The 19318-nt window shown below is 39.4% G+C and overlaps 1 protein-coding gene across 2 annotated transcripts; it reads right to left on the minus strand.

Annotated features, from left to right (window-relative positions):
- Positions 1 to 772: 772 nt before the first annotated feature.
- Positions 773 to 9682, minus strand: LOC307126799 (N(4)-(beta-N-acetylglucosaminyl)-L-asparaginase-like). Of its 2 annotated transcripts, none has more exons than XM_079817508.1 (9): positions 9428 to 9682; positions 9198 to 9351; positions 5842 to 5954; positions 5282 to 5400; positions 3094 to 3205; positions 2457 to 2532; positions 2209 to 2316; positions 1937 to 2070; positions 773 to 1846 (listed from the first exon to the last, which is right to left on the minus strand). In XM_079817508.1, exons 1-9 carry the CDS (start codon positions 9528 to 9530, stop codon positions 1746 to 1748), a joined length of 1020 nt encoding a protein of 339 aa, XP_079673634.1. In that variant the 5' UTR covers positions 9531 to 9682; the 3' UTR covers positions 773 to 1745. The 2 variants fall into 2 exon arrangements, with proteins under 2 accessions (XP_079673634.1, XP_079673635.1); XM_079817509.1 differs by having other exon boundaries at positions 5851 to 5954; positions 9428 to 9635.
- Between the last annotated feature and the right edge of the window lie 9636 nt (positions 9683 to 19318).

Here is a 19318-nt window from a genome sequence, read left to right on the forward strand (position 1 = left end):
ACACTGCAAAAAATGCTCTTCTTATTTAGTATTTTTCTTCTTGTTTCCAGTCCAAACATCTAAAAATTCTTAAATCAAGATGCATTTACTAATCTCCCCAACGTTAAACTGATAGCGCGTTATATTTCTGACGACCTTCAAGTAGCTCGGCGGGGGAGATTGATGAGGTGGACCGGGAAGAGGCGGGGGGACTTGGTTAAGTTTTTTGCGCTTTATTTGGTAATATTACAAATTAATATGAATAAAATGGTATCAGTAATACATTTTGGCGCCCCTATAGATGAGTGGCGCCCCTAGCATTTGCCTATTCCGCCTATGCCACGGGCCGGCCCTGCTTTTATTATACTGTATATTTTTTATATCCGTTTTGGTTTAGACTGCACTTCGGCATGAATGGTTCCTTGAGGATAAATCCCCTGGAGAAAGACTTGAAAGGAGAATCCCCAGTGCTGGTTATTCAACTTGACAATTATGACAATATCGAGTTCTACGACAGAAAGGCGGCTCACCATTGGCTAGCTCCTGCGTCAGCATCACGCGCATATGTCAAAAAGTATTCTCGTCGCTTCATAATATTAAGGTTGAACCAATGTAGTCACATGGACGGTTTTAACGATGTCTTTACTGCCTTTCTGGGTCTTGAAAGTGGTAATTAAATTGCTGTCTATGGAGGGGTCAGAGAGATCTCGGATTTCATCAAAAATATCTTCATTTGTGTTCCAAAGATGAACGAAGGTCTTGTGGGTTTGGAACTAAATGAGGGTGAGTAATACATTTAATATGAACTTTAATATAACCAAAGAAGTATGATTTACGACAAGATGTAAAAATATATACTATGAATAAAATAATAATTCAACTGGTTGAGAGGGTGAGATTATGACAGAATTTTTGGATGAACAATTTCTATGTTGGATGGCACAATGTAAAATAAATAATACATCTGATTTTGAATAAAAGAACATCTCACACAACTAAGTAGGGGCACACAGAGTAATGACGCATCTCTACCCACAACCCCCTGCTGCAATAGTCATCCCCGACCATGCTCCCTGAGGCTGGTCAATAAGGAAGGAGAAAACAAAGGTAGGCAGTTCTACACCTGCTCCTTACCTCGAGGAACTCAGTGTAACTTCTTTGAGGTACGAAAGAAAATGTAACATTTTGAAACCTATGTAAACTAAAATCAATTTTAATGTTCAAATCTGTTTAAAACTAGAATTAGTGGTTTACACTTATTTGCAACAGTAAGCAGACCTGCATTTTCCCACATGCCACCCTTATGAAAACCGTTCTAAAACTGGGACCGAATAATGGCCCCAACTTCTACACATGCCCAGTTAAAATGGGCAAGCAATGTAACTTCTTCCAGTGGGCTGAGAACTGCCCTGGCATCTCAATTCTGCCTGGCTGCTGAATCCACAACATGAGTTGGACATTACATCTTTTATTTAAATGTATTAAAATGCTTTTGAAGCAATGCTTGTTTTTCATGTTGAGATGAAACATAAGTGTATGCTTTGTCATAGTAAATCTTTAATAAAAATTCATTTTGAAATAAAGCATTTCCAATGAACATATTTTCCTGATTTCTGACATCCCAGAGCTTAATGTATTTCACAGATCTTAGAGCAGTTTTTTTTTTTAAGTAGGGCTATGTGAACATTGATCATAAGGCATATAACAATCAAAAATCCTTTTACAAACTTTAAGGAGCATGTAAACATAAAACAAAATGCTGGCAATTAAAAGCAGTCCACCATCTCCAACTGAGATTGGTTTGTCTGTGGGTTAACCACCATGAAGGGGAACTGGCTGAACTCAGGATGCTTGTTACATGCAGCACCTTTGGATAAAACAAAGAAGGATTATGATTCTTATAACACTTTTTATACTCATTCTGAATAAGAAACAAACATTAGAGATTATCATTTACCATATCCACCAGTAGTATTGGCACAAATAAGTGCTCCAAAGAAAAGGGGGTAGTACTTCTTGATTCTGGAGATGGCCGTCCTACAAGCAGTGGTGGGATCCATTCCACTTCTCATTAAATCAACAGCTAGAAAACTTTGACCAAAAAACGACCGAAAACATTTTATTAAAAGGTTTCAATTGGATGTTTCTATTGAATCAAATTTATTTCAATCCAGTTTTTTTTCTGTTGATACGAATAAAATGATCTCTCAAGTCAAGAATGGTGATTACCTAGGAAGAAAACGCATCATGATGTCTCCATCCCCTGTGGCAACCGCTCCCCCCGCTGTGCTGTCGGCATAAGCCCCAGCTCCAACCACTGGTGAATCACCTACACGACTACAGATCAGCATGCATGTACTTTACTAAAGCTCTATTGACAGGAGACTGGAAACCCATTTCTGTCACTACTGAACAACAGTATTTTAAACACTAATGCATTCTGACTTCATGAGACACTGACAAGCTGTCATACTCACCCTGGTATCTTATGTTTTGCTCCATTGGAGGACGTTGCAGCAGCCACCTCTCCCTTCTTACCAATCACAATCATTCCTAAACAAAATTACCGGTAAGAATGTAACATCATCTAAGATCATATGCATCAATTAATTGAATCAAGCAGTGGTTTTCAAAAATGTCCTCAAGGCATTCAGCCCATTTATCATGTTTCCTGTTCATTATGCAAATTAAAACTAATGAGCTTGATACTCTTTGGACCCATGTCCATGTCTCTCTCTCTATCTATCTATTTAGGCTTTGCAATAAATAAACGTATCTATCTATCCATCCATCCATCCATCCAGGCTTTGCAATATCTATCTATCTATCTATCTATCTATCTATCTATCTATCTATCTATCTATCTATCTATCTATCTATCTATCTATCTATCTATCTATCTATCTATCTATCTATCTATCTATCTATCTATCTATCTATCTATCTATCTATCTGTCTATCTATCTATCTATCTATCTATCTATCTATCTATCTATCTATCTATCTATCTATCTATCTATCTATCTATCTATCTATCTATCTATCTATCTATCTATCTATGCTATGCTATGCTATGAAATAAATAAACGCATATAACCTTGAGAGGAATATTACCAATTGTGTCATGAGACCTGGAGTCAAAATTTCCCTTCGGTTGCTTTGGCCTCCTCGACTCGGCTATGGGCTTGTATGGCCCACATGATTTAGAAGGATCTGGAGAAACATTCTGTAAAATAAACAACAGATAATGCTTATGCTTTGATCTGGGACACAGAACAAAGGTGTTTTTTATGACTTTTTTTACTTTTTGTTACTTCCTGATTTGCTTTATCCACCTTAAAGTTTTCTGGGGAAATTCTGACTTTTGAAAATCTGATTAATATAGCCAACTACCCTTACAATTTAATCTGAGTATGAAAAAACAAAAATGTATTCAGAGCATTGTTTCGCATATTTCCATAGGGCTTTGGTTGTGCCAAAAGCAGTGTTGGAATCAACCATTGCATTCTTCATAAATCTCACTATGCATTATTCATTGCTTTGTTTCACGGTACATATTGTCTTGTCAGTGATTACACTGATATCCTTTCAAAACTTCTCAGCAAAGTCGGCATGAACTGAGGTAGACATGTAAGGCAAGTCTCATAAAGCACAATGAATTCTGGTTCTAACCATAACACTGACTGAAACTTTGCAGTTGTGGTCAGAATTGTTGGCACCCCTGGTAAATATGATCAAAGATGGCTGTAAAAATAAATCTGCATTGTTTATGCTTTTTATCTTTCATTCAAAAAATATGCAAAAGTCTAACCTTTCATTGAAATAGAAGAATCGAAAGTGGGGGGTAAATCACATTATGAAATATGTTATTGGCACCCCTAGAATTTTTTATGAGAAAATATCTCTGAAGTATATTCCCATTGATATTTACATTTTTAGCACACCAGGGTGACTAGGAACATGACATTGTCTAGCTATGATGTCTTGTTCCACAGGAGTATAAATATGAGGAAACACTTAGGCCAAATTCCCTTAATTATTCATCACAAAACCAAAGAATAAAGTTCTGATGTGCAGCAAAAGATTGTTGAGCTTCACAAAATAGAAAGTGGCTAAAGCATTGAAAATTCCCATTTCCACCATCAGGGCAATAATTAAGATCCAATCAACTAAATATGTTACAAATCTGTGTCTATATCGTCCTAATGCACGGTGAGGAGGAGAGTTTGAGAGGCCAAAGACTCCAAGGATCACAGCTGGGTTTCAAGAAAAATAACCCAGTAACTTTGTTTTCGTAAGCCTTTTTCTGCAAGCATGTGAAAAAAAAAGCCGTTCAAATTTCTCTCCCCTTCTGACGTAGTCTCCAGAGTGACACTGGTCACGGCAGTAATGAAAGGGAGAGCGTGCACTTTTATTGGAGTTGTTTTACAGATATAAAGTTTACCAGTTTATTAAGCACCCCTGGAAAGCCATAAGGTCTGTATATATTTGTTTACTATTAGTTGTAAGGAGTGTTTCTGACATGTTCTGTTGTTGTTGCATGAGTTATTGAAGCTCCGCCCTCTTCTTGAAAGAACAGACAGGGAGAACCAGTACATCTGCATTTAAAGGGACATACACAACCGCGTTTTTGCTCACCCCAAAAAAGTGGCAATTTTAACAGGTTATAAAACATGATATGTGAGGTATTTTGAGCTAAAACTTCACATACACACTCTGGGGACATTAGAGATTTTACATCTTGTAAAAAGGGGCATAATATGTCCCCTTTAAATATACTGCTGGATCTTTAATGTCGTGTGCCTATTTTTTGCTGGAGGCCCTGGACATCTTGCCCAGATACACAAAAACGATCTAAACCTGACCGGTTGTGCTAGAAATCTTATAATGGGCTGTGGATCTTCCATCAGGCCAATGTTCCAAAACAAACATCAAAATTAACACACAAATGTGTCACAGAGCACAAAATGAAGCTTTTGTCATGGCCATCCCAGTTCCCTGACCTGAACCCTATAGAAAATGAGTGGGGTGAACTGAAGAGAAGAAGAACCAACATGGAGCTGTGATACTGAAGGATCTAGAGATTGTGTATGAAGGAATGGTCTCTGATCAGCCATCTTTGATCATATTTACCAGGGGTGCCAATAATACTGACCACAACTGTATTTTATATATATACAATATATAGATCATACAGATCATCTTCTAAACCCATGTTTGAAGTTGCCAAAGGTGCTTAAGAACATAAAAGGTAAACCCTGCAGTGATGATTACACCGAGGTTCCTGGTTTTAGGGACTTACCTTTCTATAGTTGGGTTGACAATTAGCCTGCAACCACTTGGAGAAAATATCTATTGATTGCTTAGTTGACAAGTTCTCAGACATGAAGTTCCTGTCCATGTTTTGTGCAAAGATTGTGGCTACATGAAGACAGAAAAAAGTTTATTTTCAGTTCTACCAAACTTCATATAGCAGGGGAAATTTGAACAAACTGAATAACATAGTAGAGCTGATTTGAAATAAACATTAGATACCGGAAAGAGCAAAGATGGAGCAAGGGGAGGCTTACTCAGCCTTTTTTATTGCAATGTTGATGCTATGCAGTCATGCATTCAGAAAGAAAGCTGTTTAGTACTCTATAATTCCTTTTAATTAAGAGAGCAGATGGAATTAATAGAATGGCACAACATTTTAGATGGAATTACAAAGAGTAAAGTGATGTATACTTTAAGCTGATATAAAATCTAAACAGGCCTCCAGTAAGAAAAAGTTGAAGAGAGCTTTTTAATACTCAAATCGCCCCATCTGTGATAAAAAAAATTTCCACAGCTTTACCACTGAATTGCAGCCACAATTCCTACCTGACTTGCCCACTATGAAGGTGTGCTCTGTGTATTCCATCACGGCTCGGGCAACACCCACAGCATTTTTGACCCTGTGTAGGTTTGCCACTGCCCCCACTTCCATTGTGTCTCTGAACATGGGACATAGAGTAAACAAAAACAGAATAAATATTGATAATGTGACACTTTTTTTGTCCACATTATAACATTCTTGGACACTTTTTACCGTGCCTTCATTCATGTTTTGCATTCAAATTTTCTTTTATTTATAGATGTTACTATTTTTGACGTAATCAATTTACTGTATCAATTAATTTGCATATTTTACAGGAACTGCAAACTATAAATTAGTTGCAGGTTTTAGCCTGCAAGTCGCTCTCTCGCTGATATACCTGATGATTTTGAAATTACTTAAAATGCAATTTATCATTTAGTAAAAAACAGAATGCACAAGCTTTTGTGTAAGGTTATGTTGAAATGCTCAATATAACGGTAGAAATGTTTGTATAACCACCTGCCGGAATCAGAAAGGTTCCTAATTCTCAATTGATTTTTTTGATAGGTTAAAATTAATGTAAAATATCTTGTGTTTTTCCTTTACATTTTTTATTTATTTAAATAGTTAAAGTCACCATGATATCAAAATAAACTATTCTTATTTTATTATGGAATATTTCAGTATTTATTATAAATTATTTGTCTGTAGAGATCAATATTTTTTAATTCACGTGATCTCCAAATCTTTAATCAGTTACTTTCCCTCCTTCTTGTTACATACTGTTTTTCGCCTACTATTCTAGGGAAGTATGCAATTTCGGATGCAGCTCTCTTCTCTTCTCTGATGATGTGTTTTTTGGCAGTAGGGAGGAATAACCTGACACTACTTTACATATTAAGATTCTACATAAAACCTATGCAACCAATTCCCAGATTGCTTTTGTTGATTTTCCCTGGGCGCCACAGCAAAAAATGGCTGCCCACTGCTCCGGGTGTGTGTTAAATACTCACTGCTGTGTGTGTGTACCTGGATAGTTGAAATGCAGAGCACAAATTCCAAGTATGGGACGCCATACTTTGCTACACATCACGTCACTTTCACTTTCAAAGTTGAGGAAGAAACTTTGCTTAATTTATTCTACCATTACAATCAGGTCATACCTCTTTGGGAGAACTTGAGTTGTTATCTTTCTCCTTTTATAAAATGTGATTTAAACTTTTCGTTGAAAGATTTCTTTATTTTTCTGGCAGTGACCATGCTATTGATCTTGTTGTTAAATTCTTTGTGTTGCATTGTACATTTTTTATTCACAAAAATACATTTCTAGACTTTATCTAATTTTGTCTTTCTTTCTAAAATTTCACTTATTTGTAAAATCTCTTAAACTCACTGAGAACAATAAGAACAACAAGTTTCTTAAGAATTATGATCACTACTTTCTTGGTTGAGGTGCCATTTGTCTGTATTTTATTTTCTCTTTTCTTCTTCCTTTCCCTTTACTTTTCATTTTATGTTATTGTATTTCAATGCAGTGCTGTTATGGCAAGCCGTTTTAACTTTTAATCAAATCGCAGGATATGTATTTGTGATATCAACAATTCAATTTTCACTAGTTAAAATGTTAATTCTTGATATCAGGAATTAGATTTCCACTAGTAACAATGACCATTTTTGATATCAGAAATTACATTTCCACTAGTAACAACATTAATTCTTGATATCAACAATTCAATTTTCACTAGTTAAAATGCTCATTTTGATATCAAGAATTGAATTTCCACTAGTGAAAACTTTAATTCTTGATATCAGTAATTGTATTTTCACTAGTGAAATGTCCCCATAGGCGGCCATTCAAAATCAATTCTTGATATCAACAATTAATTTCTTACTAGTAGAAATTCCAATTTCAGATATCAGAAATACAATTCTTACTAGTAAAAATGCAAATTTCTGATATCATTAATTAACTTTGTTGATATCACAAATACATATCCTGCGAATTAATAAAAGTTAAAACGGCTTGCCATAGTATACAGATATCAGCTTTGTTCTTCTTACTAGTGGAAATATATTGTTTGATATCAATAATTATATTGTTACTAGTAAAAACGCGGATTTCTGATATCAAGAATTCAATTGTCACTAGTTGAAATGCCTATTCTTGATATCAACAATTGAATTGTTACTAGTAAAAATTTTCATTTTTGATATCTGAAAATGTATTTGTGATATCAATATAATTCCAGATATCTAAAATGTCTTTCTTACTAGTAACAATCACATTCATGATATCAGAAATGAACATTGTTACTAGTGACAATCAAATTATTGATGTCAAAAATGAACATTATTACTTGTAACAATTCAATTGCTGATATCAAGAATAGATGTTTGCACTAGTAACAAAGTAATTATTGATATCAGAAATTAGCATTTTTACTAGTAAGAATTGTATTTCTGATATCTGAAATTGGAATTTCTACTAGTAAGAAATCAATTGTTGATATCAAGAATTGATTTTGAATGGCCGCCTATGGGGACATTTCACTAGTGAAAATACAATTACTGATATCAAGAATTAAAGTTTTCACTAGTGGAAATTCAATTCTTGATATCAAAATGAGCATTTTAACTAGTGAAAATTGAATTGTTGATATCAAGAATTAATGTTGTTACTAGTGGAAATGTAATTTCTGATATCAAAAATGGTCATTGTTACTAGTGGAAATCTAATTCCCGATATCAAGAATTAACATTTTAACTAGTGAAAATTGAATTGTTGATATCACAAATACATATCCTGCGATTTGATTAAAAGTTAAAACGGCTTGCCATACTTGTCCGACGTCGGACCCGCACCCGTAATCGACACAGTTAGGATGTTTTTCACCCGTTTCAGCGTGAAAGTGACAGCCCTAATTCCGATAGACAAAATCAAGACCCGCCCTATTTTTCCTCATCCGAGAAGCCATTTCAGGGGACTATCGCAATTTGTTTTTAATCTATATTTTGTACATTAAACAGGCAATGTGCTCCACAGGATACATATGGTGATGATACGCAGGGCAACTTTTTGAGCAATGTTACTATGTTGCCGTCAATGGGCGACCAGGTAAGACCCAGGTCTAACCGATCTAAAGTAGCCAGTTAGAAATTTGTTGCCCATTCCCAATGGGAAAGTGGCCAAGCAGTAGGATTAAGGATTCATTTTAGGCAGTACAGCTGGACTTTTGACCTGGTGTTCATTCAATTATAATAGCCTATTAGCCTATAGTTTTTTTTATATAGGCTATGATTTTTATTTGTTGTATATTATTTTTATTTTTGTGGGTTAATGCCTAGTTAAGCATAGCCTACTGACATATGCCTAGCCTACCCATTCATGATCATCGCGTCCAGGGTGGTCTCTCCGCCCTCATCCGGGCTCCCTCCGAACCCCACGCTGCCATCACACTGCTCGAGCTCACACTGCGCGCAGCCCCTCTCCACCGCGTCCAGAACCGAGCCATTCGCCTGAAGCGTGCTCCAGGCTACAGAGAGAAACCATAGATTAAAGTCTAGAGACATTCCTTGGAGCTCCTACATGGCGCAGTCATAATCTCTCACCTGCTCTAGTTGCATTCTCAAAACCCCAAGTGTTGATCACCAAGGGGAGAGCAGCTTGATTTAGAGGAACCAAACAAATGATGGCAAATACTATTTGGATCATATTACAATCTCAATTGACATATAATAGGGTACATTTCGTTCACTGAGCTAGTGATGTGACATTTGAACCGAGGCGTCGGAGTTTATGTCGAGAATAAATGGGTGTGCCAGATGAAGCCCCGATTAGAGGCTGTTGTTTACGGAGAAATGACCAATGACAAACGAGGGCCGTTTCTCAATACCAGGTACGTGAACTTGTGACTTGCGTCCTTGGTAGTTCAAACTTACCAAGTTCGACTCAGGAGAACGAACTCCCGATTACGGGAGGACACAAGTCCCCCAGACAGCAAGCCAACATTGAATAAATATTGATTCTCCATCTGAATCTTGATATTGAAATTTCAGTGCAAAATAAATGTTGAATCATCATTACCATACAGGCTCGTCGCCAAAGAGGGGCATTGAGGGCAGTGCCTTTTATTGTGCCACCCCAAGCGCAATACGCAAGGTCAAAGTTCAATCTTCCATTTAACATTTAATCTTATATGTCTACGAAAGTAAGAATAAAACTTCTTAAATCAGCCAGTTCAGCAGAATTTAGCTCACAGGAACAGTCATTTCTACAACGGTAACATAGAAATGCATAATACACTATTTTCAGAAATGATTCAGAAAATTCCTTTTTCAACGCATTATTACACAAAACGTAACTTGAAATATAATTATATTCATAAATTACTGTTAAAATATCCCAAAACAGCACCCAAACCTTGGAAAGACCTACCTCCTTAATTATTATTTTTGTGTTTGTAGTTTTATTTATTCAAATTACAATATGAGAGAGAGACTGACTGGGCACATGTGAACCATGGAGAGCTGGAGGAAGTTTTATTGTAGTGAGTTGTTGGGAGAGCTGTTCTCTCACAAAATGCTTTCACCACAACTAACAGCAAACACGACGTCGATGTGAATACAGTAAGAGCCTCGCTGTGCTGCATAACAGCATCATTCATTATAATGGCAGTTTGGGCAAGTGTGCAGATACACTTGCGACGTGTGCTTGACAGATCCGAACATTATAAGAGTGTTCTTTGATCGCTCTCTGTAGTTTAATCACTTAAAAAACGGATTTGTTTCATGCTACTAACAGAAACGATCGTTTTATTCACTGGCTTGATTCACTGATGCATTACGCTGAGGGCATCAAGACGGCGATCATTAAACGATCTAAAAAGAAAGTCTGAGTGAACTTGAAAGATTAGCTACACATCAGAAATCACTGATCGCAGATCAGGCATTAATGAACACTGTTACTCACTGTTTGTCACGGTGCTGTCGAATCCATATCGTAAAGTCTGTTTGTAAAGCCTGTGCTGACATAAACTGAATCCATTTTCTCCGAATGCTCTGGGCGGGCAAAGCAGAGGAAGGGGAGGTAACCTTTCCTGGTATGACGTCATAATAGGAAAATTCAAGATCAGCTCGTCTGAGCTCTCATTTTCTCAAAGGCAGAGAAAGACAGCCAGAACTCGGTTTACACCCATCAAAATTTCTAGCCACTTGGGGACCATATACAGGCTAGGCGAAAAAAGTCAGGAAAGAGCTTTAAATTGAAGTATTCGTGGTTTTTGCCTCATTCACCTCAAGTCTTAACAGCCTCTTTTATTGAACTGAAGAGACACTTTTAATATTGGGTTTCTTATGTCTATTTATAAGTTTTCTTAAGTCAGTTAATAGAGGGCTATCAACAGATTCACATTTTAATTCATTATTTATCTTTGCGATCAACCCGAATGTAAATAATAGTTTCACTTAAGGAAATGAAACGGCAATATGTAATAAAGGTTGAATTATGTTGATGCTGTTGAAGCGATAATTGTTAAAATGAATGGTTTGTATGTAATATTTCAGACTCGATGAGCTTCTTGTGTTCTTGCCCGCGCCGGGAGTAACCGTCACCGACGATTGCTGTGCGAGGAGGAGAGCGAGCGAGCGAGTGCGTGCGCGATCTTCTTGCTTTTTCAGAAGAGAGGGAAAGATGGTTTATGGTAGGGTGACCAGACGTCCCCATTTTCCGGGGACAGTCCCGGTTTTTGGTGTTCTGTCCCCGACTGGAGCTGTCCCCAGAAATGTCCCCGTTTTACAGCTCGTTCAAAACATATAGGCTACATTGCAAAAAAAGTCCAACATTCAGCAGCCTGCTGGTTGTTGGAGCAATCGTGTAGTGATTATTTTCACCAGCAGAAGGTGCTGTTAGATATGCTGACTCTACTTGGTCACGCGCGCGTGCTGCTACTACTTCATGAAGAACGGGACCAAGAGCAGAGCACCATTATTGTCAAATATCAAAAGAACGTCTCGGTTACGTATGTAACCCTCGTTCCCTGAGGAGGGAACGGGGACGTTACGTCAGTGACTGATCAATGGGGGTTTCGCTTAGAAGCCTATAATCTACGCAATTTTAAAAACGCCCAGTGGTGATGCAATGCCATGGGCCTGCGGAATTTGCATAGCGTAACTCCGCCCCACCTCGTGGGTATATAAGGAAGTACGCCAGCAATGTCGCATTATGTTACCTGCTGAGGACACCTTCCAGCGGTACAGCGGAAGTGGCAGAAGGACGTTACTTCTCCGTTCCCTTCTCAGGGAACGAGCGTTACATACGTAACCGAGACGTTCCCTTTCATTCAGTCACTCCGAGTAACGTCAGTGACGGACAAATGTGTGTCCAGTATAATCACGCCACTCGGCTGTCATCCAGTGCCCTGCGTAAGTGTGAGATCCCTGTCGTAAGACTAGTACGGACGAAGGACTCCCACTTATCACAGGAATACCAAGGTACACTGGGAAGCATATTCCACGTGGAAACATTTTGCCTGCCCGCAGGGAGGACTTAAGGAAACACATATGTGACCAGTCACGGAAAGTAGGGACACAAGTTGGTTCTGGGGCATTTTGAGTTATTCACATATTCTGAAAGTGTAGTCTTCAAGCTTTCCAACGATGTGTAACACATGGAAATCTGATAATATTTGGAGAAGTTGTGGCCATTTGAAAGTAGGCACTCAAAAAACCTTAAAGATCCCGTTTTCCGTGTTTTTTTGAAGCTTTGATTGTGTTTACAGTGTGCAATATAACATGTGTTCATGTTTCATGTGTAAAAAAACGGCCTATCGTTCTATGAAGTCCCTCCTTCAGAAATACGTAACGAGTTCTGATTGTGCCAGCGGTTCCCGTGTTGTGATTCGAAAGCAGCTTAGTGCACGTTGCCCGGAAAGGTCACGCCTCTTACCATAACGGGGAGATGAACGCGCTCAAACTACAGCCCCTCTGAAGGCCAAACAAAGATGATTTGACTCCGGGATGAAAATAACAGCGTCTGAACGACATGGCGACAAACGCAACCGAACCGAATCGAATGTAACACTTCCTCTTCTCCACGAGGGAGCAACAAGACCACGCCCCCTTTTTCGCGTATTCTTGTGGGTGGAGGTTAGTCAACAAACTGTTCTACTGACGTAATTAAAGCAGGATGTACAGGGATGTAGTCCAAACCGGCCGTTCGCTGTAGGCTTTGAAAGGGAACTTCTGTCAAATAAAATATCTCGCTTGGCATTGAACTTTGAGCTTTATAATTTTACAGGTATTATTTATGCTCTAACAGCAACATTACACACTAACTAAAGTTTGAAAAATGGGATCACGAAGAACAGGACTTTTAATAGGGCGGAAACAACCTCTAAACATTGTGCAGTTCTCACCTGTTCTCACCTGCTGGGAGTAACAACAGGGCTCATTTACATCTCATTTAGATAAGTCATCCCCTGTAAAGCTCCCCCTGTAAAGCTGTATGGTTGCATAGCAACGACAGACCCAACAGGATGCATTGTGTAGCATTAGGGACTTTTTGAACAGGATTCTGTGATAACTGTGATAATTTTGGTCACTATAATCATGAAATGAAATTTTCATTCCATTTCATCTCTAGTTATGATCAACTATGATAAACTAAAATCAACTATAATTATGTGTTTTTATAGTATAATATGCAAAATACAATTTTCTATAAGAAAAAAAGGAATCTCTGATTCTGTTCTTTTCTCTGACATTTAAGGGTAACATAGGCTTACAAAGACTCTTTTAGGTCTAAAACAGTTTGGATAGTTGTTAATACAGCGTTCCCACAGCTTGGTTAACTTCAAATTCAAGAACCTTTCAAGGACTTTCCAGGTCCAGCTTTTTTTTTTGCATTTATTTTTGGCCATATGACAGAGGTCTGATATTCTATTTGTCAAATTCTGTTTTGCATAAAACTGAAGAATATTCGGTACATCCTATACTGTATTCTAAAATGATCTGATATTAACTTTTGCATGGATTTTATTGAAAAGAGCTTAGGCTTATGTAACCAGTCTATTTTTGCAATATTTCACGGTTTGTCTGTGAAACGCTGAGGTACCGTATAGTTTTGTGCGCGCGTGAACATCATGGCAACGTACAACACAAAGTACCTCATGCGGGAAACACTTAACAAATATAAGTAACAAGCAAGTAACAAATATAAATCAAGCATAGTCCATGAAGTGTTGGCGAAATAACACATTATCGGACCGGAGAGAATAATATGGAATTTCCTCCAGAAAACTTTCAAGGACCTGTATGTATGTTTATTTTCAGTCATGTCGTTGTACACAGCCCTCTCTTTCTGTACAAGGGAAAGAGGATCTTGTTGCTTCTTTACTGCTTCAGACTTTCTATCATCTGGGAGGTTTGCACTTCGTATCAGCTGCTCGTTATTGCTTTAGAACTGCCAGCAGAGATCTGTGCGCGGCCAGCCACCAGGGTTGCCAGGTTTTCACAACAAAACGGGGCTACATATGGAAGAACTCTGGGGAAACCTGCCGAAGGAGGACGATTTTTACACACCAGGAGTGGCAATGGCTTGCCAAGGGAAAGACACCTGCTCAAGGAGGCTTACAGTGGAAACACACATGTGGGGGTCACCCTGCAGGGGAACCATGCAAGTGGGGCACCTAGCCGGACACGAGGGCTGACCGAGTGGGCATGCACACTGGTGTCGGCACCAACAGTGCTGGAGGAGCTCAGGGCTTCAGGAGAAGCGCAACTGAGAAAATATCGCATGTATCCAGTCCGTGGAGTGGAGTGGCGAGCAAGTGAAGACACCTGAACCTGTCCAGTTACCGGCCACTAGTTGAGGCGAGTACATGAGAGAAGACTTGCTCCACTTGGAGGTTATAGAACCTGGCGAATGTGTTGGGTGTCGCCCAGCCTGCAGCTGTACAGATGTCTGTCAGCGAGGCGCCATGCACTAGAGCCCAAGAGGAGGCCTGGTGGAGTCCCTAGGGGGCATGGACGACCCTGTGTATGGTAAGCCAAGATAATGGCGTCCACTATCCAGTGAGACAACCTTTGCTTGGAGAGAGCCTTTCCCTTCAGCTTTCCACCATGACAGACAAAGAGCTGGTCTGAGGTCCTGAAACACTGCGTTCTGTCTACGTAAGCACGGAGGGCACGTACTGGACAGAGCAGTGCCAAGGCTGGGTCTGCCTCCTCCAAAGGCAGCGCTTGCAGGTTCACCACCTGGTCCCTGAACGGAGTGGTGGGAACCTTGGGCACATATTCCGGCCAGGGTCTCAGGATCACATGAGAGTCGGCCGGCCCGAATTCCAGGCACACTTCGTCAACCGAAAATGCCTGCAGATCCCCTACCCTCTTGATGGAGGCCAAAGCGATCAGAAGAGAAAGGTGCTCCTTGTCCTCCCTGATCTTGCACAGTGTCTGTGCAAGAAGGCTCACTGGGAAAGGCCCCGTGGCCAGCTGTGCGCTAGAGACCCGTGCAGAGGGTTCCCTCGGTCAGGGCTAAAAACAAGCAACAATGGGAAGAGTCATGGGAGGCAACAGATCTACGTGTGCATCGCCGAGTTGTTCCCAAAACAGCTGGTCCCTCTGGGGATGGAGTCTCCATTCACCAGGAAGTGACTGAATCATGAGAGCTCATCGGCTGCATAGTTCAGGTCTCCCGGAATGTAAATGGCACTCCAGCCCACCTTGAGATGCGGCAATCGACATCTCGTTGCTATCTGGATCGTGAACAAAACGAACGGGGCTTCAACAGACGGTCCCGCCGCTTCAGTCCAAGCACTCGCAGTTAGCGGTGTGTGAGAGGGGGGTGTGGCCAGAGGAATGATCGTCGGGGTTCTTTATACCACAGCACAACCTTCTGGTCACCCTGGCCACCAGCCAAAGTACCATCTCTCTCGGAGATGGTAGGTTGGGATGTGGCAGAGGGGACTCTCTCTCTCCTATACGGAGGTCATTTATCTCGACCGCAACATCGCAATGAATGTAGAATGTGTTCTCTATATTCTGTATATGACCTTTTACCTAGTAAGCTGGTTCTGTATTAATATATGCAAATCGTTTGCAAAATTTTTAATGTATAGCTATGATTAAATTTTCCCATAACAGTCATATAAAATGATCTTTTGAGACTTGCAATGGATGGACACAAATTTTGAATTTGTGTTCCAAAGATAATCAGAGGAAGGAGGAAGTGGGGAAAATCCTGAAAAATGCTGCGTGAGCAGATTGATTGTGATCAAGTGCAGGCAGCGCTGCATAATGAGCATAGAATGTGAAGCTTTTTAACTAGCTTAGTGGCAGGGAAGTGCAAATTCAGTGATGCTTGGCTCAGTGTTGAGCTACATAAAAACTGATTTATCAAAGTTCCAACAAATAACGCTTAATAAAGTAGTGTTTATAAGAGTTTACAGAGGTTCCGGGAAACCAAAATATTTCTGCTGTTCCATAAGCGCCATCTACAGAAGAGTGAAATTAAATTTTCATTGCGTCAGTTGGTTTGTTCAGACTAATGCATATTAACCCATATTTTTACACAGCTTGTAAATGTTAACTGGAGGATCGATGGAAGCTAATGTGCTTTTATAATACAACCCCAAATCAGAAAAAGTTGGGACAGTATGGAAAACGCAAAAAAAAAATTCTAAATTTACTTTGACTTGTATTTCATTGCAGACAATATGAACACAAAATATTTCATATTTTGTCTGGTCAACTTCATGTCATTTGTAAATATGCATGCTTTCCTGTCATTCAGACCTGCAACACATTTAAAAAAAAGTTGGGACAGTAAAGCATTTACCACTTTGTAATGTTGCCATTCCTTTTCACAACGCTTAAAAGACGTTTAGGGACTGAAGACACCAAGTGATGAAGTGTTTCAGGTGTAATTTTGTCCCATTATTCCTGCAAACAAGTCTTAAGGTGGGCAACAGTACGGGGTCTTCGTTGTCGCATTTTGCGCTTCAAAATGCACCACACATTCTCTTTTGGAGACAGGTCGGGACTGCAGGCAGGCCAGTCAAGTACCCGTACCCTCTTCCTCCGCAGCCAGGACTTTGTAATGTGTGCAGAATGTGGTTTTGCATTGTCTTGTTGAAAAATAGCATGGACGTCCCTGGAAAAGATGGCAGCATATTATGCTCCAAAATCTCTATGTACTTTTCAGCATTAATGGTGCATTCACAGAAGTGCAATTACCTTTGCCAAGGGCACTGACACAACCCCATACCATGACAGACCCTGGCTTTTAGACTTGTTGCTGGTAACAATCTGGATGATCCTTTTCTTCTTTGGTCCGGAGCACACGGCGTCCATTCCTCCCAAAAAATACCTCAAATACTGATTCATCTGACCACAGTACACGTTTCCACTGTGTGATGGTCCATCCCAGATGCCTCCGAGCCCAGAGAAGTCGACGGCGCTTCTGGACACTGTTAACATAGGGCTTCCTTTTGGCACAGTACAGTTTTAACTGGCATTTGTGGATGTAACTACGTATTGTGGTACTTGACAAAAGGTTTACCAAAGTAGTCCTGAGCCCATGTGGCGATATCGCTTATAGACAGAGGTTAAATTGGGCCGGAGCGCAGCTCCGCCTCCTCAGGTCCACAACACACCCTGCTGGAGCTCAGCTCCGTCTCCTTCAGCACGAAATATTATTATTAGACTTTAATTATTGTTCGTCTCCTGACAAATACAGGCTATATGGAATTATCAGATGCCATAAGGCATTAATCGCTGCGTTCTCTGGTTCAGCACCGCGCCCACAGCCATCAAGGTAAAACCGTCACAATTCTAACAGTGAGTTACCATGGAAATCCGCGAACGGCTAGAGCAGCGGTCGGGAACCTATGGCTCGCCAGGTCTCTCACATTTTACCAACATATCTAACATTTACTAACATGATCGATAAAAAGATTAGACACACGCATCAACAGAGATCCGTTCTCTGCAGAAAAAAGCAGCCAATTACAATTCCCTTGTTGTGCAGCCTACCGAAGTTAATGACAAGTTTATCATAATATTCAAGTTGTGTGTTCAGTGCTGTTCGCGAGTGTCATGATAAAATAAATAATAAAAGCATGATAAGTCAAGAAAGACAACTGAATTACTGACAGGATGCTGTGCGCGCTCCGAGCGCAACACGGACAAACGGACAAGCATTCTAGCCTTTGTCTTCGGTTGCGCGCCTAAACGGCCAAATCAACACAGAAATATAGGCTATCAAAAGTATTCGAGTATTCACATAAACATAGTAGATGTAAGCACTGTGGGTGTTCACACACACGAAGAGGATTTATACTCATTTGGTTTTATACTCATTTATACTCAATACTCATTTTATATCATTTGGTCAACCTCACAGTGAGAGCCCTGCACAATTAATTCCATATTGCAACTTATTTATTGTTTGCTGCATAATTGTTTGTTTTTAGTTGTGGACCTAATAATTACTATTGTTGACATTTTATTGGGGAAAAAAAGCTTTTTAATAATAATTTTATATAATTTTTGATTGTGGCTCTTTTGGAAAAATGCATTTAACAAAAATGAAAAAAAAAAAAATGGCTCTTTGGTCAAAAAAAGTTCCCAACCCTTTTCAGGGACACTCATCTTTAGGGCAGTATTGTCAAATAATCTACTGCCCACTGACAAGCTATTTATTATTCATTTTTTGGCCTTCAAACTTATTAAAAATGCACATAATGAGCATTCCCCCGAACCCCCCTAACTACCTCAAATTTGGGACTTCACTGATTTAAAAAAAAACCTGCTTATGGTCCTAAGTGAACTGTAAAGTATTTCTCTTTGTTTGAATAACTCAACTCTAACTTACACAGTAATACTGGAAAAAGAGCCCCTTTGGTGTAAAAACACATTAAGTATTTTGAATGACCATTCACCGTAAATAAGGGCTCCCCCTCCCTACAAAAGCCAATTTAACCACTGCTTATAGATGAATGACGATTCTTGATGCAGTGCCGCCTGAGGGATCGGAGATCACGGTTGTTCAGCTTAGGCTTGCGCCCTTGTCCTTTACGCACTGAAATTCCTCCAGATTCCTTGAATCTTTTAATTATGTTATGCACTGTTGAATGTGAAATATCCAAATCTCTTCCTATCTTTCTTTGAGGAACATTGTTTTTAAACATTTCAATAATTTTCTCACGTATTTGTTGGCAAACTGGCGATCCTCTGCCCATCTTTGCTCCTAAAGGATTAGACCTTTCTTGGATGCTGCTTTTGTACCAAATCATAATTACAATCACCTGTTGACATCACCTGTTTCAAATCACATCATTATTTAACCATTTTACCTCATTACTAGCCCTAAATTGATCCTGTCCCAACTTTTTTTGAAATGTGTTGCAGGTCTGAATGACAGGAAAGGATGAAAAAAAGCAGGAATAAGAGCTGCAAACTGCATCTCTCGTTAAAACTCACTCCCTCTATACACTCTACCTC

This window comes from Gobio gobio (assembly GCF_949357685.1).
Source record: "Gobio gobio genome assembly, chromosome: 5".
Lineage (NCBI taxonomy): Eukaryota > Metazoa > Chordata > Actinopteri > Cypriniformes > Gobionidae > Gobio > Gobio gobio.

Coding starts and splice junctions, on each gene's coding strand:
- LOC307126799 (XM_079817508.1), bottom strand. CDS start 9,530: ATGATCCAAATAGTATTTGCCATCATTTGTTTGGTTCCTCTAAATCAA. Junction 2,533..3,093: donor CAGGTCTCATGACACAATTG/GTAATATTCCTC, acceptor AATTTTGTTTAG/GAATGATTGTGATTGGTAAG. Junction 2,071..2,208: donor ATGATGCGTTTTCTTCCTAG/GTAATCACCATT, acceptor TTTTGGTCAAAG/TTTTCTAGCTGTTGATTTAA.